Source organism: Leptodactylus fuscus, chromosome 3 (genome assembly GCF_031893055.1).
Source record: "Leptodactylus fuscus isolate aLepFus1 chromosome 3, aLepFus1.hap2, whole genome shotgun sequence".
Lineage (NCBI taxonomy): Eukaryota > Metazoa > Chordata > Amphibia > Anura > Leptodactylidae > Leptodactylus > Leptodactylus fuscus.
In genome coordinates this window covers 16,682,184-16,708,861 of record NC_134267.1, presented here as the reverse complement: position 1 = coordinate 16,708,861, position 26,678 = coordinate 16,682,184, and the positions used below count along the sequence as shown (strand labels likewise).

Genomic DNA, 26,678 nt, shown 5'->3' with positions numbered 1-26,678 from the left:
AATGACACTGGGACAGCAGGGGAAGCATGTCTGGGGGCATAAAAGTCACTTTATTTCATGGAAATCCCTGTCAGTTTGCGATTTTCGCAAGCTAACTTTTCCCCATAGAAATGCATTGGCCAGTGCTGATTGGCCAGAGTACGGAACTCGACCAATCAGCGCTGGCTCTGCTGGAGGAGGCGGAGTCTAAGATAGCTCCACACCAGTCTCCATTCAGGTCCGACCTTAGACTCCGCCTCCTCCGGCAGAGCCAGCGCTGATTGGCCGAAGGCTGGCCAATGCATTCCTATGCGAATGCAGACTTAGCAGTGCTGAGTCAGTTTTGCTCAACTACACATCTGATGCACACTCGGCACTGCTACATCAGATGTAGCAATCTGATGTAGCAGAGCCGAGGGTGCACTAGAACCCCTGTGCAAACTCAGTTCACGCTAATAGAATGCATTGGCCAGCGCTGATTGGCCAATGCATTCTATTAGCCCGATGAAGTAGAGCTGAATGTGTGTGCTAAGCACACACATTCAGCACTGCTTCATCAAGCCAATACAATGCATTAGCCAGTGCTGATTGGCCAGAGTACGGAATTCGGCCAATCAGCGCTGGCTCTGCTGGAGGAGGCGGAGTCTAAGGTCGGACCTGAATGGAGACTGGTGTGGAGCGATCTTAGACTCCGCCTCCTCCAGCAGAGCCAGCGCTGATTGGCCGAATTCCGTACTCTGGCCAATCAGCACTGGCTAATGCATTGTATTGGCGTGATGAAGCAGTGCTGAATGTGTGTGCTTAGCACACACATTCAGCTCTACTTCATCGGGCTAATAGAATGCATTGGCCAGCGCTGATTGGCCGAATTCCGTACTCTGGCCAATCAGTGCTGGCCAATGCATTCTATTAGCTTGATGAAGCAGAGTGTGCACAAGGGTTCAAGCGCACCCTCGGCTCTGATGTAGCAGAGCCGAGGCTGCACAAGGGTTCAAGCGCACCCTCGGCTCTGATGTAGGAGAGCCGAGGGTGCACTTGAACCCTTGTGCAGCCTCGGCTCTGCTACATCAGAGCCGAGGGTGCGCTTGAACCCTTGTGCACACTCTGCTTCATCAAGCTAATAGAATGCATTGGCCAGCGCTGATTGGCCAATGTATTCTATTAGCCTGATGAAGTAGAGCTGAATGTGTGTGCTAAGCACACACATTCAGCTCTACTTCATCGGGCTAATAGAATGCATTGGCCAGCGCTGATTGGCCAGAGTACGGAACTCGACCAATCAGCGCTGGCTCTGCTGGAGGAGGCGGAGTCTAAGATCGCTCCACACCAGTCTCCATTCAGGTCCGACCTTAGACTCCGCCTCCTCCAGCAGAGCCAGCGCTGATTGGCCGAATTCCGTACTCTGGCCAATCAGCACTGGCTAATGCATTGTATTGGCGTGATGAAGCAGTGCTGAATGTGTGTGCTTAGCACACACATTCAGCTCTACTTCATCGGGCTAATAGAATGCATTGGCCAATCAGCGCTGGCCAATGCATTCTATTAGCGTGAACTGAGTTTGCACAGGGGTTCTAGTGCACCCTCGGCTCTGCTACATCAGATTGCTACATCTGATGTAGCAGTGCCGAGTGTGCATCAGATGTGTAGTTGAGCAAAACTGACTCAGCACTGCTAAGTCTCTGCATTCGCATAGGAATGCATTGGCCAGCCTTCGGCCAATCAGCGCTGGCTCTGCCGGAGGAGGCGGAGTCTAAGGTCGGACCTGAATGGAGACTGGTGTGGAGCGATCTTAGACTCCGCCTCCTCCAGCAGAGCCAGCGCTGATTGGTCGAGTTCCGTACTCTGGCCAATCAGCGCTGGCCAATGCATTCTATTAGCCCGATGAAGTAGAGCTGAATGTGTGTGCTTAGCACACACATTCAGCTCTACTTCATTAGGCTAATAGAATACATTGGCCAATCAGCGCTGGCCAATGCATTCTATTAGCTTGATGAAGCAGAGTGTGCACAAGGGTTCAAGCGCACCCTCGGCTCTGATGTAGCAGAGCTGAGGGTGCACAAGGGTTCAAGTGCACCCTCGGCTCTCCTACATCAGAGCCGAGGGTGCGCTTGAACCCTTGTGCAGCCTCGGCTCTGCTACATCAGAGCCGAGGGTGCGCTTGAACCCTTGTGCACACTCTGCTTCATCAAGCTAATAGAATGCATTGGCCAGCACTGATTGGCCAGAGTACGGAATTCGGCCAATCAGCGCTGGCCAATGCATCCCTATGGGAAAAAGTTTATCTCACAAAAATCACAATTACACACCCGATAGAGCCCCAAAAAGTTATTTTTAATAACATTCCCCCCTAAATAAAGGTTATCCCTAGCTATCCCTGCCTGTACAGCTATCCCTGTCTCATAGTCACAAAGTTCACATTCTCATATGACCCGGATTTGAAATCCACTATTCGTCTAAAATGGAGGTCACCTGATTTCGGCAGCCAATGACTTTTTCCAATTTTTTTCAATGCCCCCAGTGTCGTAGTTCCTGTCCCACCTCCCCTGCGCTGTTATTGGTGCAAAAAAGGCGCCAGGGAAGGTGGGAGGGGAATCGAATTTTGGCGCACTTTACCACGTGGTGTTCGATTCGATTCGAACATGGCGAACACCCTGATATCCGATCGAACATGTGTTCGATAGAACACTGTTCGCTCATCTCTACTGTTTACCTATCAGTATATTTTTGGAACAAGGGTGGAAACCGTATCCAAAGGAAATCCAGGCAAACACAGGGAGAACATATAAACTTGGTCCAATTTGAACCAAAGACCCCAGCGCTGTAGGGCATCATCACTAAACACTGCCCAGTGGTGTTATTTGAGTACCATATGATGCTGTAATTTTTCCATCGTGTCAGTATGATATTGGAACTGTATGATTTTATTTGAGAGCTATGTCACTATTATTTAGTCACCATTATACTGTTTATGGAACTGTCTTATGGCATTATGTGAGCACTTACTGTTGTTTGTCCACTGTAGTAGTAATATATGATTTTATTTGAACACTATATGCTACTATTATTTTGGCCCTTCGATAGTGTTTTTAACAATGTTATGGGATTATTTGATCACCGTGTTACACTATTGCTTGGCACACCATGGTGGTATTACTGTATTTGGGAACTTTATAATTTATTGGAGTACTGTATTTTACTATTTCTTAGACTTTGTGATGTTGTTGTTATCTTTATAACAATATGATGATATTATTTGAGCAATCTCATTTGGAAATATATGCGATCGTATTTGAGCATTGTGTGGGAGCATTATTTGTGCACTATGGTGTTATTATTTGGGCACTATGATGTTATTATTTGGACACTATAATGTTATTATTTGGACACTATGATGCTATTATTTGGGCACTATGATGTTATTATTTGGGCACTGTGATGATCTTATTATTTGAGTACTATGATGTTATTATTTGGGCACTATGGTGTTATTATTTGGACACTATGTTGTTATTATTTGGACACTATGATGTTATTATTTAGACACTATGATGTTATTATTTGGACACTATGATGTTATTATTTGGGCACTATGGTGTTATTATTTGGACACTGTTGTTATTATTTGGGCACTATGATGTTATTATTTGGGCACTATGATGTTATTATTTGGGCACTATGGTGTTATTATTTGGACACTATGATGTTATTATTTGGACACTATGTTGTTATTATTTAGACACTATGATGTTATTATTTGGGCACTATGTTGTAATTATTTAGACACTATGATGTTATTATTTGGGTACTATGATGTTATTATTTGGGCACTATGATGTTATTATTTGGACACTATGTTGTTATTATTTGGACACTATGATGTTATTATTTGGACACTATGTTGTTATTATTTGGGCACTATGATGTTATTGTTTGGAAACTATGATGTTATTATTTGGGCACTGTAATGATATTATTTGGGTACAGTGTGATGTTACTTGTGCATCGTATTTTTATTCTTATTTGGGGTTGAGCGATCGGGATCTGAAAAGATCGCGATTGGAATTTCAATCCTGATCTTTTCCAGCAGGATCGGGGTCGGAGATTATCTCAAGATCGGCTCAACCGTAAAAGTGACTTTTCCCATAGAGAAGCATTGACTAGGGTTGAACGATCGGGGTTAGGAAAGGTTGGATTCTGATCGACGATCGAGCAAATTTGACGATCGGGATCGGCTGGAAAATGATCGGAAATCGGATTTTAACATCAATCCTGAAATCTCAACCCTATCCTTATTACAATATTGTAGCTGTTACATTGTTACCTTTTACCTGTATTACCTCGTCTCCCTTTATCCCACGCCCCCCTTGTGCCGTTACCACGACTTTGCCCCCGCACAATTTTTTTTTTACTACCCAGCGAAACAGTGATATGAATCATAATCTACAATCCTGATCTTTTTTTGTCTAGCCCTGACATTGGTATTCATGCCCAATATTCATGGATGAGATCTCCAAAGTACAGTGACCTGTATAAGTGGGAATGCCGAGTCAGCGTTTCGAGAAGGCCAGGCCAAGCTGTCTGCGCTTGGTTAGAAAACTCTCTCTCCTTTTTTTTTTTTTTTTCATGTCCTTTTCTTCCTAACAGAAGGATGTTCTATGGTGTATTCATTAGATTAAATAGCACAGATCAGGGGAAAACGCATTATGTCTATTTCTAGCGAGCCTATTGTATCATTTTCTGCTGTGATGCATTAGTGTAGTGTTAAAATAAAATCTGCTTATTTAAAATCCTTTTAAATAGTGTCGCAACGTTTCCCGCTGTTACAATCTGCTTTAGGATAGCAGTTATCCTTGCTGTGGATTTCAGTTAACCTTGCCACAGACACTAAGCCCGAAGCGATGCAGACTTTAAAGGGTTTTGATTATGAAGCAAAACCCTGTGGTGTCATTACAGTAGAAAATCACAGCTGAACAAGCTTGGGATGTCTTGGCCTTCCTCTTGAAATCGAGTCATTGTGTGTGCCGCGCTAACTTTGCCTCATTTCCAAAATGCTCGACGATTCTCAGGCTATTATTGTGCTGTGAACTTACTAAAAAAGATAAGTGGAAATTCCAGCGAAGCATTAAAGAATAAGTCGTCTCTGTAGGATCCGTGTCAGGGGACGCTGCGACACCGTGGGGTGAAGATTGTTGACTGGTGAGACGGGGAGGCTGGATGAAACTTTACATGGTACATCTACATTAGTAATGACAAATCGCTGCTTCGCGACGTCTTCTCAAGTACGGAGTCAGAGCCAGGGCTAAGAAGTTTCTTCTTCTGCCTGCATTTATTACTGTCAATATTGTATCTATATCTATACACACATAGATAGATAGATAGATAGATAGATAGATAGATAGGTGATAGATAGATAGATAGATAGATAGATAGATAGATAGATAGATAGATATGGATAGATAGATATTAGATAGATAGATAGATAGATAGATAGATAGATAGATAGATAGATAGATAGATAGGAGATAGATAGATAGATAGATAGATAGATAGGAGATAGATAGATAGATAGGTGATAGATAGATAGATAGATAGATAGATAGATAGATAGATAGATATGGATAGATAGATAGATAGATAGATAGATAGATATGGATAGATAGATAGATAGATAGATAGATAGATAGATAGATAGGAGATAGATAGATAGATAGATAGATAGATAGATAGATAGATAGGAGATAGATAGATAGATAGATAGATAGATAGATAGATAGATAGGAGATAGATAGATAGATAGGTGATAGATAGATAGATAGATAGATAGATAGATAGATAGATAGATAGATATGGATAGATAGATAGATAGATAGATAGATAGATAGATAGATAGATAGATATGGATAGATAGATAGATAGATAGATAGATAGATAGATAGATAGATAGGAGATAGATAGATAGATAGATAGATAGATAGGAGATAGATAGATAGATAGATAGATAGATAGATAGATAGATAGGAGATAGATATGTATATAAATCCTACTAATAGTTTGGATGTTTGTGTGTCAATCATGCACAAACGGCTGAACAGATTGCTGGAGCAGGCAAACCATCGACGGCAGCAATTCGATGCCAACAACCCGCAGCTGGCAGAGGCTAGTGTATATATACTGTATACTGTATACTATATATATATATATATATATATATATATATATATATATATATATATTGGAGATGATCGAACAGTAAAATGTTCGAGGTTCGATATTCGTTTCAAGTAGCCCCTCAATATTCGACTACTCGAATCGAATATCGAATCCTATTATACTCTATGGGGGGAAATGCTCATTTCAGGGGTAGGCAACGTTTGATCAAATTATACTTACGAGTGAGGGTCGGGCTGGATCCTCCGAGAAGTCTTCTCCATGCAGCGATCCTGCGGCATCTTCCGGCTCTGAATTCACTCTGCCAGGCATCGGGCCTGGGCAGAGCCGACTGCGCATGCCCGCACTACAAGACGCCGTGGGGAAGCTGCAAGGAGAAGACTTCTAAAGGTAGGAGAAGAACCAGTGTTGATTGGCCGACTGTATAGCATTCGGCCAATCAATGCTGGTTCTGCATCGAACTTTTCCATTCGAACAGCGAGTGGTACTCGATCAAGTACGAGTATTTTGAATATCGTAGTATTCGATTGAATACCTACTCGATCGAATACTACTCGCTCATCTCTAGATATGATCTGTGCAGGGTGGGGGCAGAGATGAGTTGTGACATCATCTATTGTCAGTAGTGGAAGTAGTCAGTGGTGCTATCTATAGAGGTGTTATCTTCTAGTGTAAGTATTCAGATAATACCACCTTATAGCGCTTTCCTAACACTGCCATATACTGTCCGTGTTCAATTAAAACTTTCACTGAGCGTCCAAATAACCTTTCTATACAGGGTCTAAATAAAACTCCTATATCTTGGCCAAAAAATACTGCCAAATACAGAGCCTGAATATTATCAGAAAAGTATTCACATAATAATAACTCATAGCGCTTAAATATTGCCCAGATTATACCTCCTACAATGCCCAAATAAAACCACCATTTAGTATCCAAATTATACTGCCATACAATGCCTTAAAGCTTGCCTAAGTAGTAGTTCTATATCATATATATCATATGTATGGCTTAAGTTCTGCATCTTTTATCAGTTTTCCCCTCTGCATGCTATATTTGTAGTTTGCAGTCCTCCCTGAGCTGGGTAGAGGACAATAGCTACCATACACTGCTCACAGTAAGTAGAGGAGAATCTGCTCCATAACAAGCTCTCTCGCACTCAGAAACAGCCCCAGAAACATGCAGGACATATATAGAGAAGTACTGACATGTACTTATGTGAATATAGGACTTTGGTTGAGATAGAAATCTCCTATTTAGCTCCTACACCACACTAAGAACGTTTCAGCTGCTATCGCTCTTCTTCTGCTCAATCCTACACTCTAAATATATATTTATATACACTTGTGTAATCTGGTATATGACCTGCAGCCACTCTTGAGATAGATAGACCAGAATGTTCAGAGTCAAACTCAGTGTATCAGAGGGATGGGAGCAGGAAGAGGCATTTATCTGTTATAAGTAGGGTTGAGCCGATCTTGACTTTTCAGGATCGATTTTGAAATCCGATTTCCGATCATTTTTCATTCGAACCCGATCTCGATCCCAATGCAAGTTAATGGGATTTTTTTACTAATCGGAGATCGGATTTTAAAAACAATCCTATTCACTATACAGCATGGAATCTAACAATTGAACGCTTTAATTGTTAGAATCCACGCTGTCTAGTGATTTTTTCAAATCACTAAGTAGTCAGAGGATTTTTTTTTTAATCCTCTGGCTACTTAGTCCCCCCTGGTGTCCACTTACCTGCAGAGATGGCTGCCTGGTGCCCGGTGTTCTCGTTCTTCTTCGCCTCGCTGCCTCCTGCCTCCCAGGTTAGGAGAGTGTGGGCAGGGTAGGAGAGTGTGGGCGGGTTAGGAGAGTGTGGGCGGGTACTGGGAGGGGAGACGTCATGTCTCCCCGCCCTGTACCCGCCCACACTCTCCTAAGCCACAAGCCCCGCCTTCTTCCTAGCTCTCTAACACTACCCTGGGGCAGCGAGGCGAAGAAGACCAAGAACACCGGGCACCAGACCAGCCATCTCTGCAGGTAAGTAGCTACTAGAGATGTTAGGTAGTCTCCCATTAGAATGAATGGATGCAGCCGGCACAGAGAGGGTTAAGGCTGTGTGCCGGCTGCTTCCATTCATTCCTATAAAACCGCAGCGGAGCCTTCACACTGAGTATACACTCTTCTCAGAATGAGCGTATACTCAGTGTGAAGGCTAACGTTGTTAGCTTTTGCCACAATGCTTGGCCAGTAGCAAAGCATTGTGGGAAATAATCACCGATCTTGATCCCACCTAAAAAGATCGCGTTCGGAATTCCAATTGCGATCGTGAAATTTTCTCGATTGCCGATCTGAATCCGATCTTTTACGAACACGATCGCTCAACTCTAGTTATAGGTATACAATGATTAGTATATACAGTATACTCTCCAGTAACATATAAGTATACAATGATGAGTATATACAGTATACTCTCCAGTAACATATAAGTATACAATGATGAGTATATACAGTATACTCTCCAGTAACATATATGTATACAATAATGAGTATATACAGTATATACAGTATACTCTCCAGTAACATATATGTATACATTATTGAGTATATACAGTATATACAATATACTCTCCAGTAACGTATAAAGTTACATTAATGGTCTCTACTAGATTGATAGATTTCGGGGCCTTGTCCATGGCACTTTTGCCTCTGGGTGTATAAGATAAAGTACAACAAGTAGATGGACAGAAATGGTTTCTTAATTTTATAATTTGCAAATGAATTCTTGCATAAATATCCACCACTTAAATGCCAAACGTGAGAACAAAATCATTTCCGTCTCTGACCAATCATTTTTTCACAAATTGAGATCGATGACATTCTCTGAGCAATAGCACAAAATCAATAGGAGCGAGGCCATCACTCAGGGCCATTCCCGACAGTAATCTGCAAGTAACGCCTGTAGATCCATCTCCGATATCTCCAGCGCTCATCTAGGATTTTTAACATCCATATAAGACACTGCTTGATTTTATGCAAATGAGGTAATCAAGTAAATGGTGAAGGGGCGGTGTCCCTGTAATAACCCGGGCCGCAACCATGAAGACAACACACTGCGTATAATATCTTCATAATGTCACATACTGAACAGGGAGGAAATGGAAGGCGAGGGGATTATTTCACAGTGAGTTTTAATTTACCATTGGTGCTACTGTGGCTGAAATGTTGTGTAAGTCATGAGAAAGAAAAGAAAGAAAGAAAGAAAGAAAGAAAGAAAGAAAGAAAGAAAGAAAGAAAGAAAGAAAGAAAGAAAGAAAGAAAGAAAGAGAGAGAAAATCTGGAAGGATGAGAGAGAAGGAAGGATGCAAGGAAAGAAAGAAAGAAAGAAAGAAAGAAAGAAAGAAAGAAAGAAAGAAAGAGAAAGAAAGAGAGAAAGAAAGAAAGAAAAAGAAAGAGAGAGAAAATCTGGAAGGATGAGAGAGAAGGAAGGACGCAAGGAAAGAAAGAGAAAAAGAAAGAAAGAAAGAAAGATAATCTAGAAGGATGAGAAGGAAGGAAAGATAATCTAGAAGGATGAGAGAAAGAAAAAACGAAAGAAAGAAAGAAAGAAAGAAAGAAAGAGAGAGAAAGAAAGAAAGAAAGAAAAAGAAAGAGAGAGAGAAAATCTGGAAGGATGAGAGAGAAGGAAGGACGCAAGGAAAGAAAGAGAAAAAGAAAGAAAGAAAGAAAGATAATCTAGAAAGATGAGAAGGAAGGAAAGATAATCTAGAAGGATGGAAGGAAGGAAGAAAGAAAGAAAGAAAGAAAAAGAAAGAAAGAAAGAAAGAAAGAAAGAAAGAAAGAGAAAAAAAGAGAGAAAGAAAGAGAGAAAGAAAGAGAAAATCTGGAAGGATGAGAGAGAAGGAAGGACGCAAGGAAAGAAAGAGAAAAAGAAAGAAAGAAAGAAAGATAATCTAGAAGGATGAAAGAAAGAAACAGATAATCTAGAAGGATGAGAAGGAAGGAAAGATAATCTAGAAGGATGAGAGAAAGAAAGAAAGAAAGAAAGAAAGAAAGAAAGAAAGAAAGAAAGAAAGAAAGATAATCTAGAAGGATGAGAGAAAGAAACAGATAATCTAGAAGGATGAGAAGGAAGGAAAGATAATCTAGAAGGATGAGAGAAAGAAAGAAAGAAAGAAAGAAAGAAAGAAAGAAAGAAAGAAAGAAAGAAAGAAAGAAAGAAAGAGAAAATCTGGAAGGATGAGAGAGAAGGAAGGAAGCAAGGAAAGAAAGAGAGAAAGAAAGAAAGAAAGAAAGAAAGAAAGAAAGAAAGAAAGAAAGAAAGAAAGAAAGAAAGAAAGAAAGATAATCTAGAAGGATGAGAGAAAGAAACAGATAATCTAGAAGGATGAGAGAGAAAGAAAGAAAGAAAGAAAGAAAGAAAGAAAGAAAGAAAGAAAGAAAGAAAGAAAGAAAGAAAATTTAAAAGGATGAGAGATAGATAGATAGATAGATAGATAGATGATAGATAGATAGATAGATAGATAGATAGATAGATAGATAGATAGATAGACTTCAATTAAGAATCTGATGCATATGTAATTACAACATATACTATCATACATTATCTGGAAGTTGTAGGCGACAACCAAACAGACTCCTTTAAAGCTTAAAGGGGGTTGCCAGCCAGTTTTCCCTAATACCCTGAGATGCGTTATTATTTGGTCCTATCATATGCTACCATTGCTATATTGCTTCACCGCTAGGACTATCACACCAGGGGTGACTGATATGGCGGCCATACTGATAGAGTCAGATACAACTCCCTCACCAGAACATCTTGATCTTGACTATAAGATTTGCTTTTATGGTAATGATGATATAAGGTAACATTATTTTACACCCTTCTGTATCATTCAATTCTCTCCTAACTTATTAAAGGAAACTTTGTTGCGGTCTAATAGTTATCAGGAATGTAACATAACCTGACATGTTAACAAGGATTAGAAATGACTAGATAAGTAAGAGATAGAGTAGCGGGATATCAGAGCTGACCTCGCCCCACATCTGGACTCATCTGATAAGCAATATCAGCCTTGTCCAAGATGGATTAATCCCCTTGTATCACAATAGTTTTATCTTTTAGAAGAAAAAGAGTCCTGGCTACAATGTACGGAGATCAGAGCCGCGGGGGTAGAAGATACTTTACCTCAATATTACAGGATCTTAATAAACAGGTGCAAAAGCTATATAAAGGAAAAACCCAAAGACCTGACATTTGTAGGGTTGTATCGGCCACCGCTTTATTAACACCTGTAAGTTAACCCCATAGCGTCCATACCTGTATGACCAGTTTAACAAAAACTCCTCTCCTGATTTTCTCCGAGCACCACCACTGGTAGCCAGCAGGCATGTAGACCGTCTTCTTTGTCTCCTCCGAGCTCGGACTCCCCACCCCTTCCAATTTGACATTGAGAACGTCAAGACTGGTACCCAAAAACTTCCCACAGCAGTTACCTCCCATCCTTAGCTTTAATATCAGCCATCGCCCTGTTCTGGGAGAAGAAGTGATACGGTTACTCTACCGCCTATTTTCGTTAACCCTTTATTGCCACCACCGTAGTCACTGGTAGTGGCCTAACTAAGAATGGCTGGGCCCCAAGGTGAACATTTGACTTCTCAAACCCCAGAGTATAATTATCGGAGACCCAAGGGAGGATACAAACATAAAAAAACAATATTACTTACCTCTAGAGATGAGCGAGTAGTACTCGATCGAGTAGGTATTCGATCGAATACTACGGTATTCAAATACTCGTACTCGATCGAGTACCACTCGCTATTCGAATGTAAAAGTTCGATGCAGAACCAGCATTGATTGGCCGAATGCTATACAGTCGGCCAATCAACGCTGGTTCTTCTCCTACCTTTAGAAGTCTTCTCCGTGCAGCTTCCCCGCGGCGTCTTCCGGCTCTTCATTCACGTGCCGACTGCACATGTTCGCTTGTAGTGCCCGATGCCTGGCAGAGTGAATTCAGAGCCAGAAGATGCTGCGGGGACGCTGCAAGGAGAAGACTGCACGGAGGATCCAACCCAACCTTCACTCGTGGACTTGGTAAGTATAATTTGATCGAAAGTTGCCTATCCCTGAAACGAGCATTTTCCCCCCATGGACTATAATAGGGTTTGATATTCGATTCGAGTAGTCGAATATTGAGGGGCTACTCGAAACGAATATCGAATCTCGAGCATTTTACTGTTCGCTCATCTCTACTTACCTCTCCTTGGCTCTGGCATACTCTTCACTACATTTGGCCATCTTCAATGTTGGACCAGATGTCATGTGAGCCGGGCCGGGACCAGGCCCAGACCCACATAATGTCTGGGATATCATCAAATAGGCCTGAAGTCTGCCGGAGCGCAGGAGAGGTGAGTAACTTTGTTTATTTTTGCTTACTTCCCATGAGTCTCCGATCGTTATACTTGACCCCAAGTATAATGACAGCAGTATTGGTGTTTGCGGGCCCGTGGTCTCACCTACCGATCCCCGACCCTGCTCACAGCCACCTCCGCTTCTATAGAAGGGGAAGCTCAGGTGGCCATAAGCAGGAGCCAGGATTGGTAAGTAAATACAGCCCGTTACCTGCTGGGGTTACTCCCATACCTTCCAATTTATGGGGATGGGAAAGAGGTGAGTATAAATGACACAAAGGTTCCAATAATAGTCAGATTGTTCCCATTAAAGTAACAGGAACATACCAGTAATTCTTCCATAATAGTAACGGAGTCAGGGCTCTCATAATAGTAATATCCACAGTGATGATACCACTGCCTGTGACGGTTTCTGCAGCAAGCATGCTACTGTATAAAGACTGTAGATTCATGAATAGAATTCCAGGCCTACAGTGTCAGTGAATACCGGCGCATAGTTATATTGATGCAATAAAACAACCCAGAAGCCATATAACTATAACCTGTACCTCTAGTGGTTTTTGGGGTGTATGGACAGTGGGATGACCCTTACTAAGTCTGTTCCCCAGGATCTCATGCTTTGGCACCTTCACCACTTTCTTATGCTGCAGAATTTTACATTTTCTGACAGTTTCATGACATTTAGTGAGTTATTTCCTTGCCTTAGCGGACACTTCTCAAGGTGAGCCGTGCGCTTCATATTAGGGTGTTAGTTGGGGATTTCGTCAGTAATATGCGGTAATCTGCCATTGTTTTAATATAATAATGATTGCTCATTTTCGCCACATGCTCAGCGTAGAGCGTACACGTAATCCCTTACTGCAGGTAAATAATTGGGCTTTTCCCACCGAGCGCCTCCATCTATACAACCCATGTTTTCCTCAGCAAGGAAATATTTAACTCCTCGAAGTCAACATCTTCATTTAGATCTGAGAAAATACTTAAAGTCTATTATACAAGATGTAATTATACGTTATGGGTAGGAATAGAACAGAAACAGCGCCACTCTATTTTGTAGGCAGTGCCTGGTATTGCAGCCTAAAGGCTCATGGGTTCCGATGCAAGGACTCAGCTTGGGCCTCCCTGCGCATCTTCTTTCCCAACCATCGGCCACGTCTGATCTGTACATCTTGGTAGTAGTTGTATCTTGGCCCAGACCGCCATCATGTCTTTGTACAGTAGTTCCCAACGTTCCCATCTGTTGGGTTTAAACCAGATTTTCTATGATATGCTGAGACCTCCAGACCCCAAAGTATAATAAGGGGAGGTGAGTACATATAACAAAGTCTTACTTACCCACCTTGGGCTCCGTCACAACACCAAGAGGTTCCTCGGTGTCTTCAGCCTCTTCTGGCTTCCAGAATGACATCACCGTACCCCATGTGACTGCTGAAGACCAATCACAGGCCTCCGAGGTCCCCAGATCCCACTGATGTGAAGACCTGAAGAAGACTCCGATGGATCAAGGGACACCGCAACATATCCCAGGAAAGGTGAGTACTCTTGTCATATTAACTCACCCCTGGGCCTCCATTTATTATACTATGGGGTCTGAAGAGAAGCCAGAGTATAACATTAGTCTGTGGGTGGAAAACCCAAAAAATTGGTTCTGCCGAACCTGAAATTTTTGGAAAATTTGCAAGAAACCAGTTTTCTCATCCCTGGTCACCAGTCCAGGAGGATAAACAGGTTAGCACTGATTCTCCTTATAGACTATAAGAAAGTGATCTGGTAAACTGGACCGCCCCTTTAAGGTTCTTACATTTAAAGGCTCTTTGTTTTCTTGACACACGGAGGGCAGTATCTCGTCTTCTAATCATCATTAAGAAATAGAAACATCTCTTATCTTTGGTACTGTACATCCCCCTCCTAGGCAGAGATGATAACAATTGTGAAGAGGGTAGCAAAGCTTCTGATAATCCCGGGGCCTTAGATGAGGAGCGATGAAATACCTTGAAAGGTGAAGAGGTGATCCCGTATAATTTAGAAACTTTGTAATTATTTTCGTATTATGTCACGACCTCTTATTTCATTTGTCTTCCAGGATTGGCAGCTTTCACCGCGCATCAGTTTCTATTGTCTGCGTGCACAGCTGTTGGTTGTACGAACAGTTCCCAAGTCACCCTGACTACCGCACAACTTCCTCCCGAATACGTCGCTCCACCAGTGCTCAGGGTTTTGGATTCTACAAGGATCTTCGTCCAGTATGTAGTCATTGCATTGACCATACACAGTAGATGAATGTTAGACGAACCTGTGCTGTGTTTCAGAAGAACCGGCACTGGCTAACCTTCAGATCAGAGATGGGCGAACCACTTTGGTATAAGTAGTTTTGGAGTTCACCCCAAATATCCCAAATTTTTGGTTTTTAAGAATGTGCCACTGGGGATTAGTCTTGGATAGGGTTGAGCCGATCTTAAGATTTCAAGATTTCCGATCATTTTCCAGCCGATCCCGATCGTGAAATTTGCTCGATCTTTGATCGGGATCCGATCTTTCCCGATCCTGAACGCTCAACTCTAGTCTTGGATGTACCAAGAAGGCCGCCTTCTGGTAAATTCCTATACTCTGAGGTCTCTTCAGGTGCAGTCCCAGGAAAGTGAAAAAATATAAAAAACATTTGTACCTTCCCTCACCTCTTTTGGATCTCCTCGCCACATCCGGAGCTCTCCTGGCTACATAGTGTGCCTAGCGTCTCCGGTGTGGCACAATCGCAGACCAAGAGACCAAGAGAGAGCTTGGGACATCAGAGGTCCCTAAAGAGGTGAGGGAAGGCGAGTATGATTTTTTTTTATTTTTTACACCTTCCATGGGCCTTCAGTTCTTATTATACTCTTGGATCTGAAAAGACCCCAAAGTATAATAACTTCACTTCCAGTTCTATCTGAAGTCGTTTGACCCGAAACAAATGAAGAATCCGAGCCACCCGAAATGATTCTTCAGTGGTTCACCCATCTCTACATCTAATGCATATGGTGGTGTCCTGATCTTTCCTGGACGGTGGCTATTAGGGAAGAGAAGAATTAGGCATGCATGTGTAGGAAGGGAAAGGGGGAATATCTATTTAAGATGTGTGGTCACTTTGAAGGGGATGTCTAAGGTCATAAAAATTTTTACCAACTACCTCCACCAACTCCTTCACTTTTTGCATCCATTAATAGGCCCCACTCCATGGACTCCAACACAATCTTTTAGCTCTTGCCATTCTTGTACAATCACCGCTGCTAGTTTCAACACCTAATATGCTACTATGGCTCTCTATTGTCATGTGAGCAGTCCTGTGCTGGAGAAAATAATCTGGGACCGCTCATCTCCTGTGTCAGAATCAGTGGAACCACATCTATTAAAGGGTGCTAAGATTTGGAGATGGTGGAGGTCATGAAAGGTCCTCTTTAAGAGGCTGTAATGATGTACTCCTTGTCTACACACAACTGCTGCAGCCAGTCAATGGCATAAGTGATGTACTGTATGGCACAAGACTACTAAGCCACTGATTGGCTGCAGCAGTCACATGTAGATGGGTATGTAACTGCTGCAGCTACATGTAAGTAATCAGAGACCAGTGGAGACCACTGAATTTGACATTGGTATCAGACAATTGATGACTTTATCACCTTGCCTGGTTTTGTCCAAACACCCTCTAAGGCTAGAAGTTGAAGACAATTTCTGAGATCTTGATGCAATTTCTCTGACGCAATAAGACTGATTTAGAGACACATCAGATGCAGTAGATTTATACAACCAGAGAGGCCAATGAAAATGTCAACAGTCCCACTTCATAGAGGTCAAAAATAGCTAAAGTTTGGACCCTTAAATTGACACTGATGACTGTTTTAATATGTTTTGTGATTTCTTAGGTGGGAAGAGCCAGACATAGTCAATGGAATTCTTGAGCGTTACATGTTACATATTTCGGACATGGGTAACATAGGTCCCTGGACCACTATTTACGACACTACAGAGCTGTTCCTCGATTACACCATCCAGGGATTAACACCAGGAACCAAATACTTCATGAAACTGAGTGTAAGTATTGTAATTCAAAGATATAGCGAAATGTATGAGGCCGGGGATGGTCAGGTGTGATAGATTCACAGTAGGCCCATTGTCTAATTCATTGTCTGCTTGACAAAAATTGAGAAAACTTTCGTAGAGCTCCATGGACACTCCAAGGGAAGGGCAGGGAGGCTCTTGCACAACTGGTGTAGCCATGTGTTATATGGTCACCCATTCATTTGAACTATATGATACTACAACCACTCAATGTGAGACTTGGGGCAGCTTTCTCCAGAGATAACTGTTTTGGTAGCCAGAACTGTAAAGCTCAACTCATTATGTTGGATCCTCCTGAGCAAGATCTACTCTATGTAGGCACTCTTTGTTCTAGCTCATAGATAATTGCCCAAAATATACAATGTCCTTCTAAGATATTAGAGAATGTTTTTCCTAAAGTGGACCTTTTGGAACCTAAAGGAATTTTTATACATAACCTATAGGGTTGAGCCGATCTTGAGATTTCAGGATCCATTTTAAAATCCGATTTCCGATCATTCTCCAGCCAATCCCGATCGTGAAATTTGCTCGATCGCCGATTGGGATCCAATCTTTCCCGATCGCTCAACCCTATTAATGATATATACATGAATAGGGTTGAGCCGATCTTGAGATAACCTCTGAACTCGATCCCGATGGAAAAGATCAGGATCGGAATTCCGATCACGATCGTGAAATTTACTTGATCGCCGATCGGAATCCGATCTTTTCCGATCCCGATCGCTCAACCCTAATAGCCTATCCTTAGACTAGACCATACATATCTGATCAATGTGGGGAGGCAGGCAGTCCCCACACAGATCATTTGTCCGGGACCAGTTCCATCATCTGTATTATACTCTATATGGGGCTGTAAGAAGATAACTCTAGTTCAGTTCCCACTGAAGTTAAGTTATGGAATTTGGGGTTAATAAATGGCATCTGGGTGTCAGAAGCAGCCCAAACAGCTGATCCTTGTAGTAGCCCCCCACGATCAGTTATTTATGACCGATCCCTTTAAAGCTGGCCATACACACTAGATTACTGATGCCATAATCCAACAATGACATGGGACTAGCCATCCATCTATGGTGCATGGGGGGGCCTATTGACTGTTCAGTTACCAAAAATTTAAGGGTAGAGAAGGAGCGGTCTGGTGGATTTCAACATGCCTGATATTTTACCTCTAGTGGGAGATAAGTCACCAAAAAAAAAAGTTGTCTAGCAGTGGCTTATTCCCCTCTCCGTATTTGGAACACAAGCATGTGTCTGGCGGAAATTGGGAGCAATATTGTAGCTATTGGTTCATAGAGCATTCCACTGATATTTATTGAAGTGTATAGCCATATTATACCATGCCATAATAGGGTTCCCATAGATAAGGGATTATGAGATCTCTACTGTACCTCCATATCCTTCAATACCGAGGCTCATAGTTTTTCTGATGGATTTCTGATGGTTCCATCCTCATCTCATAGAACATCTTTATTAGGGTTGAGCCGATCTTGACTTTTCAGGATCGATTTTAAAATCCGATTTCCGATCATTTTTCATTCGAACCGGATCTCGATTCCAATTCCGATCCAAATGCAAGTCAATGTGATTTTTTATTAATCGGAGATCGGATTTTAATAGCAATCCTATTCACTAGGAATAGGATTGGAATCTAGGAATAGGAATATGGAATCTAACAATTGAACGCTTTAATTGTTAGAATCCACGCTGTGTAGTGAATCACTAAGTATCCAGAGGATTTTTTTTAATCCTCTGGCTACTTAGTCCCCCCTGGTGTCCACTTACCTGCAGAGATGGCTGCTCCAGTGTTCTCCTTCTTCTTCACCTCGCTGCTGCTCCTCGCTGCTCTTCTCGCCTCGCTGCCCCCTGCCTCCCAGATTAGGAGAGTGTGGGCGGGTACTGGGAGGGGAGACGTCACGTTTCCCCGCCCTGTACCCACCCACACTCTCCTAAGCCACAAGCCCTGCTTTCCTAGCTCTTTAAACACTAAACTGGGAGGCGGCGGCAGCAAGGCGAGAAGAGCAGCGTGGAGCGACAGCGAGGCGAAGGAGAACACCGGGCACTGGACTAGCCATCTCTGCAGGTAAGTAGCTACTATAGATGTTAGTTTAGACTCCCATTAGAATGAATGGAGGCAGCCGGCGCGAAGGGGGTTAAGGCTGTGTGCCGGCTGCTTCCATTCATTCCTATGGAACCGCATCGGAGAATTCACACTGAGTATACACTCCACTCAGAATGAGCGGACCGTATACTCAGTATGAAGGCTAAGCAAAGCATTGTGGGAAATAGTACTGATCTCGATCCCACCTAAAAAGATTGTGTTTGGAATTCTGATCGCGATCGTGAAATTTTCTCGATTGCCGATCGGAATCCGATTTTTTCCGAACACGATCGCTCAACCCTAATCTTTATACGTCATGAGCCTATATGTCAAGCTCCTGACCGGCAAACCTCCAAAACTTCTAATTTGCCATAGACCTCCAGTCTCTTCCATCAATACTGGGTTCAAGAAAACACGTGTCCTCAAAAATGAGCACAAGGGTACCCATTAGCACCGAGCCAATTATTATTTACAAAGGCGTTGTCCTGTATCCGATTCCTTTCCAAAAACTTCTTGATTTTTTTTGTTAATGCTTTACGGCAATTTTTTTTTTTACTATTTTTCTCGATCATTAATATTCCTGATTCCTGATTATTTTTCCCATTTTTTTTCTTCAATATTAAGCTTTTATGATGAGTTTAATAAATGCGCCCAAGTTTACCTATTTAGTTCAGACTTTTTTTTTTTTTTCCCCTTAACTTAGAATTCTATATATGGATATTTGTTTTGATGAATACCATATGAAATATTCCGCCCTTGATTATGAATAAATTTACATTGATGTGGATAGCATGCATACATTTACCCTGCTCCGTAGGCACGTGGATTTTCTAAATATATTCCCCATTATTACTTGAACATTAAATTGTAAAAAAAAAAAAAAAAATGTTGCTGGCAATTAAAAATTAGGCGAAAAAAAATTATTCAATACAGTGCACAAGATGATCTGCATATCCTTTGTGCCTAATCTGAAGATTGCAAAGGTAACGTTTCATACGAATCAATCTCGCATTTTACCTTATGTCTGTGTCTAAAAATATATTGGATGGTTCCTGGTGTACACTCATTAATTTCTATGCGGCGGGGTCATTTAAAGATCACAGCAATGTCTTCATTCCGCCAGGCAACTTCTAAAAGGGGATGAGCGTGATGGGTGGTGAAGATGATAAAGCTTAGAGTTCAAAAATGAAATGCAATAAAGAAAAAGGAAAAAGGAAAAAATGTAGAGAAAATTTACCAAAATTTTTTGGAAAAATTGTTAAATTTTTTTTAAATATTCCAAAAAGTCTGTGTTAAATTTTTAAGGGCACTATGATGTTGTTGACAGGTCTTTAGGATAGACCTGCTATATTAAATCTGCAAAGTGCACACCCGGGACCCCCGCCCATTAGATCCGGTTCACATCTGCGTTCGGAATACTGAACGAATTGACAAGTGGTGGGCAGTGAAAGTACACGGACCCCATAGACTATAATGGGGTCCATGTGCTTTCCGAGCAGAGTCTGCATGAGTCATGCGGACTGAAAAGTAGTTCATAAAGTCGCGGAAAACACACGGACCCCCTTATAGTCTATGGGGTCCGTGTACATTCACTGCACACCACTTGTCAATATGTTTCCCATGCGGACTCCCCGAATGGAATACTGAACACAGATGTGAACCAGGCCTCTTGTCCAAACACTACAAACCCATCAATAAGCTGATCGGCGGGGGTTCCAAGTTTGGGACCCTCACTGATTGGATATTGATTACCTATCCTAAGAACACATGAGCAAAGCCCTAGTTCCAGAAAATCCCTTTAAGACTTTGGTGTAAACTGCCAAACCCCGTGGGAAACCGTATCGTTTTACAGTCCCTGCAAAGTGGATTAGTGAATCCTATTCACACATTGCAGAAAAATTATGCGTAGAAGAAATGATGAAATTTCCAAAACTGTTGCTTTTTTTTGGAAAATGCAGCGTGGCAATTATAGCTACGGAAACGCCAGAGGTTTCCCAATAGGTCTAATGGAAGCAGAAAGTCCGCAGAAGAAAACTCTAGGGCTACAGGAAAAAATGCATTGCCACAGTTGGAGGAGGAGTCCTGGAACTGATTATATGGTCCCAGGGGCGAACCTGCCCCTTTCGCCGCCCGAGGCGAACTACAGAAAGCCGCCCCCCCCCCACCCGGGAGGAGGGGACGGAGTGGAGGGGGCGTGGCGGAGTGGAGGGGACATGTCGAACTGCAGGGGCCGGGGCTTAGCGCCGTTCACCGACAGAGAGCAGGCACGGAGATTACCTGCTCTCTGCCTGAGCGTGAAAGGAGCCTGCTGGAGCAGCGCTGCTCCAGTGGCCTCCCCAAACCACCGCTCGGTGCTAAGCCAGTCCAGGACAGCTTGTCCTGGACTGGCTTAGGTAACCAAAAATGCCGCCCTCCCTGAGGGCACAATCCTTTATAAATGGATGTAATGTGATTGACGCATGGAGTGCATTGACCATGTGCACCTTATAAGCATAGGGACCAAGGCAGTGGGTGGTGTTGATCAGAATGCGTGACCGGTATGGCGGTATTATTGATGTACCGCAGTGCACACAATGTGGATATTCTGAGCCTGTTTTGCTTTGAACGTGTTTTGACAAATGTTTAATCGTTTTAATCAGCAGTGAACATGTCATTATACGATGTTTATGTTACACATGAATATAATAGGAGGTTTTTTTACATTTAAGGCTACGTCGACATCTGTGTTGGAGCTTCTGTAAGAATCAGCAGATGAAAAAGTCCTCCAAACACAACAATGGACACCCAGCAGACTCCATTACAGTCAATGGGGTCCATTGGGCTCTTTATGTATCCACTACTTTAGCCGTCCACCTGTCCGTTGTTCTGGACCTCTGAGAAACCAGTACAACGGACAGCCCGGAGCCTCAATTAGGGAACCGAATGTTTATTTATTTTTTCATATTGTAACAATGTAAATTACAAGTAGATCTTATTTTCAGGCTTGTTCCGGTGGAGGATGTACCGAGAGTGACATCACTGAGGCCTCCACAGAGGAGAGTCTACCGGAAGGCATCGGACCTCTGACTATCCAGTCACATTCGCCTAGATCTTTCTATATTTCCTGGTTGAAACCACAACATCCAAACGGTAAGATGTTTACCGATATACCATATCTCAGCAACTTTATATAGACTAGGCCAGTCCTTCAAGGGCCAAGTCATGCACTAATATTACTCTATGGAGACTTCTGTCTATGGATACCATAGAGATTTTTTTAAAGTGTCCGTCCAATTATAAAATAACTTTCCAAAATATCTTATTAAAAAAATCTGTTCCCTTCATCTATCAAGCTAAGTTACTCTTTACATATTGGTCTATGGAGAGGAGAGGGGGGAGGAGGCGTCCGCTAGAAACTGCACTCCATTAACTGCAGCTGCTAAACTGTGAACCCAAAAGCTCTATTGCCACTGATGTGTTTCAAGATAAGTCAATCAGGCACAGAATAAGGCAATAAGTCAATTAACAGCCTCCTCCTCTCCCCTCCCCTCTCCATAGACTCATATGTGTGAGCTGGATATAGATAAGATTCTGTGTAAACAAATGGACTGAGTGGAGATAAGGAGGAAAAGAGTAGATTAATAAATGGGAAAGGGAACAGATTTCTGTAAAAAGACAAAGTATCAAGTTTCTTATATTCGCCTGTATTGTTCCTTTATGAAAAGTTATTTTATAATTGGAGATACACGTTAAGGTAATCAATAAATAATGGTGTCATATGGACACTGATTTTCTAAGAAAATAGACAAAAAAAGGATATGTGTATATGTTATTGTCTGGAATAACATGAACCACACACATCTATAGAGTGTATATCAGACCTGGGCAATATCCGGCCCACGGGCCACATCCGGCCCTCTGATTGCTTCTATCCAGCCCGCATAGCTAGTGGAAGTTTTTTCAAGGACCTGTGATGATGTCATCACAGCCTATCACCAGGATAGGCTATGACTCGTTAGTGGGTAGAGCCACCGGGACTGTGCGCTTCCTGCAAGCTGCCGGCAATGGAGGCTGCTGGATGATAAAGAGAGAGGAGACAGCATGTGTGATCAAGAGGGGGGAACTAGGGGCAGATGTAGGGGGGCAGTTAAACTGAATGCACATGGAGAGAGGACATTAAACTAGGGGGCAAAAGGAGGGTGACATTAACCTGGGGAAGCTGGAGAAGGATATTAAGCCATGGGGGTTGCTGGAGGGGGACATGTCTGCCTCTAGTTTCCCCCAGTTTAATGTCCCCCTCCAGCTGCCCCAGTTTAATAACCCCTCTAGTTTCTGCTGGTTTATACTGGGGCACCAGGAGAGGGACTTAATATTGTGGGACATTTGGAGGGGGGTGTATAATGTGGGGGTGTATAATATTAGGGTGACTGTAGGAGGATTATACTGTGTGGGGCGCATGGAAAAATGATTGAGAATGGGCGGAGTCAGTGGAGAAGTGGGCGGAGCTAAATTTGCCGCGCCGTGCATGGTCCTTTAGAACCGTTACAATTTTAAAATTAATTGCCCACCCCTGGTGTATATGATACTGTACTGGTCATGGTGCGCGAGGCGTAAGGGTTCAAGTCCATGAGCAGACCCCGTACAAAGGCTCTGTCCCTACTGGTTTATATTACGGAGCCATGGGTGCCCCATGAGTGGTGCCTTCATATATTCTACTATCAAAGTGATCATGGGGTATCTAATGGGTCATGGGCCATGGCAACACTTCAGCCCCCGCCAGCATTATCCAATCTGTACACTATAGCAACATTTATATTCCCGTTTCCTTCTCTATCTGGCCCCGACCACCATGACGACTTCTTCACAACACGTCTATCCACACAAGCTTCCCATCACTCTTATAGTAACTCTACCCCCTTTTTTGCCACAGAACCCCCTCCTTGACTATACGTTGCTGACCAACTGCTCAGTGGACGTAAAACTTGTTTTCTACATTTTTGGATGATGTTTGCACTTTTTGATTTTGGTTACTGTGAATATTTTCCCCGCATAAGCATTTCTTTATAAAACGGTGTCAAAACTAAGATTTATCCCGATGAATGAAATGAAATGTAGCGAGTTTAGCGGTAAATCTTTTCATATGTAGCAATAAGCATTGAGCAGAAAAACGCCCATGTTCTTTGAAGACAGAATCTCTAAGGACCCAAGTGTGACAAAATCCATTTGCAAGAAGCTTAACATTTATCTTAAATAATGCATCGGTGACAAGCTCCAGTCACAACAGCTGCAGATTAAAAACATATTCAGAAAAAATGGAGATTACAATGTTTTGGTAAAGTTCAATAAAGTTAATCCTTAGGTATAATTATAATAAACTGTTCGGCAGAATATTCAATGTATCCCAGGTGAAACCTGTAGTCGAAACCTATTTTATTATTATTATTATTATTTATTTTTTGCTAAAAAAAAACAAAAACATTGCAAACTTCTCATAAAATATTGTATGATTTAACTTTTGTTAAAAAAAAATAAATTTTGGTTTGCTGCATTTGTAATTTTTTGGAGATTTTTTTTTCTTTTTAAATCCTATACAGAATCCTATGCACATGCTGTTTTTGAACAAAAAAATTACAAATCCAGAACATATTTTTTAAGGCCACCAATATAACACAACTATACAAAAAATGCATAAAAAAGGCAAAAATCACTGTCCTGAAAGTATGTAGGTGCCATAAAATACCTCCTTATTTATGAAAATTTTTACAATTACATAGCCATCGAGTATAAAATTTATGTAACTTTTTTATTTTATTTTTTTTTTTACTTTCCAGATTTTAAAAAAATAAATAAATAAATCATATGATTCATAACTCTAACCATACATTGTATTGTGTTTCGGATTTTCACCCTTTGCAACGCCAATCTGTAGATAGAATTCCACTGCAAAAAAAAAACCTTTTGGTGCGTTTTTTTTCGCTGTGGAATTCAAGCAAATCCACTGTAGATTTTTCTGACCAGTTGACCCAATTTTTCATAGAGATTTTTTTTATATCCACTTTTTTTAAACTTATTTTCTACTGGCAATTAGAGATCGGAAAAGATCGGATCCCGATCGGCGATTGAGTAAATTTCAGGAATTCTGATCCCGATCTTTTCCAGCAGGATCGAAGTCGGAAGTTATCTGAAGATCGTCTCAACCCTGAAAGTGACTTTTCCCTTAGAGAAGCATTGACTAGGGTTGAGCAATCGGGATCAGAAAAGATAGGATCCCAATCGACGATAGAGCAAATTTCACGATCGGGATCGGCTGGAAAATAATCAGAAAACGGATTTTAAAATTGATCCTGAAATCTCAAGATCGGCTCAACCCTAGTGGCAATTTTTTTTTTGCAACAAATTGTCTTGTACTGGTTAATAAATATGTCAACATTCTTTTGGAGAGGGCATCAGATGTTTTATGTTTTAAGTGGAGCTTGCACAAAAAAAAATCTCAACTTTTTGAAAAGTTGCAAGCTATAAATTTGGCTTAAACCAATGAACCGTGTAAACAACGCCCACAGTGGCAGGCAGATTTTTTTTTTTTTTTTTTTTTTAAAAAGACAAAATAGGTGCCTAATAAAAAAATAATTTTATACATTTTGTGTAAAATATAAGGGTAAGTTTACACTGTGTTTTTTGGACCGGAACCTGAGGCGGAGGCCACCTGAGGTTCCGGTCCAAAATACGGGTAGCTGCGACTGGATGCCAGTGCAGTGCATCGGTATCCAGTTGCGCACTCTGCTCCGGATTAGGCCCAAATGAATGGGCCTAGTCGGGAGGAGGGATTGTCATCAGGCAGATGTTGCGAGGTGACTCTGCCTGAAAAATGAGCATGTCACTTATTTTTTCCGGGAGCTGGAACAAAAGAACTGACCGGCTAATTTCATTGGAAGCCATCTTTTTGGTCAGGATTTTGAGGCGGATACGGCCTCAAAATCCTGTCCAAAAAAAACCCTAAAAAAGTCACGAACATCTCAAAAACACATCACAAACCGATTAATAAATTGTCCTCCTACTGTTTGGATGTACCCTATAGGTATGTTCATATGCAGCAGAGTTGCATACATTTGTGTTATTCATTACTTGCCACCAAAAGAACACCAAATTATTTTATAATTTTACGACAAATTTCCAAAGCTTTCCATAAAATAAAATTCAATAAAATATAATTCATTATTTATTTATTTTTTACATTTTTAATCTTTTTTGGTATTAAACATTAAACATCTCATATAAATATCTAACATTTCGGTGACTTTTTTTGTGTTCAATTTTCAAAAACATTTCAGATTAAAAAAAAAAAAAAAAAATCTAAAATGATATTTTTATTTCCGTTATTTGAAGGAATATTATGTAACATTTTAGTGATACAGAATGATTAATTAAAATATTAAAAAAAATTTTTTAGGAGGAGCAATTGTCCCCCGTTGAATTATTTATGATATTTTTCGGAGTCCTATGAGTTTTTCAGGGACAGTTTAGGAAGTCGGTTTCATTGTTTTACTTAATGTAATTTTGAGAGTGAAAGGCAGATTGATATTTTTCTTAGTTTTAGCATATGAGGCTTTGAAATGGTTGCTATATATCTTGCATGTCCTTGTCTTAATTCATATGTGCATACGCATACAAAGTAGGCTATGAAATAAAATCTGTTCAAGTTTCCCAAATATATTGTAAGGTTGCTTTGACTGATATAACCCGCGTGCCCTTGAAACGCATTGAAGTACGGACATGCATTTTGCTGGAAGAGAAATTATCTGCGTGCGGATTACTGTTTTATTCAATGGCTAAAAAGGGTTTGTGTTTTTGATCAAAGTTAACGAGAGCCCCGGATCATTGCTCTGCGAAAATATGCGGCTCGGGATAATAATGGGGTCCTAGCCTATGCATTCACAATCAGGAGGGAAAGAAGAGGAATTTAGTA

The 26,678-nt window shown here is 41.5% G+C and overlaps 1 protein-coding gene across 1 annotated transcript in view; it reads left to right on the top strand.

The window, feature by feature from the left end:
- The window catches only part of USH2A (usherin), a 514,207-nt gene that overhangs the window by 264,198 nt on the left and 223,331 nt on the right, over positions 1 to 26,678 (top strand). The window contains exons 33-35 of the mRNA XM_075267084.1: positions 14,633 to 14,792; positions 16,446 to 16,614; positions 21,718 to 21,865. Coding sequence (XP_075123185.1) covers positions 14,633 to 14,792; positions 16,446 to 16,614; positions 21,718 to 21,865 — 477 coding nt within the window. The remainder of the gene's footprint in view (positions 1 to 14,632; positions 14,793 to 16,445; positions 16,615 to 21,717; positions 21,866 to 26,678) is intronic.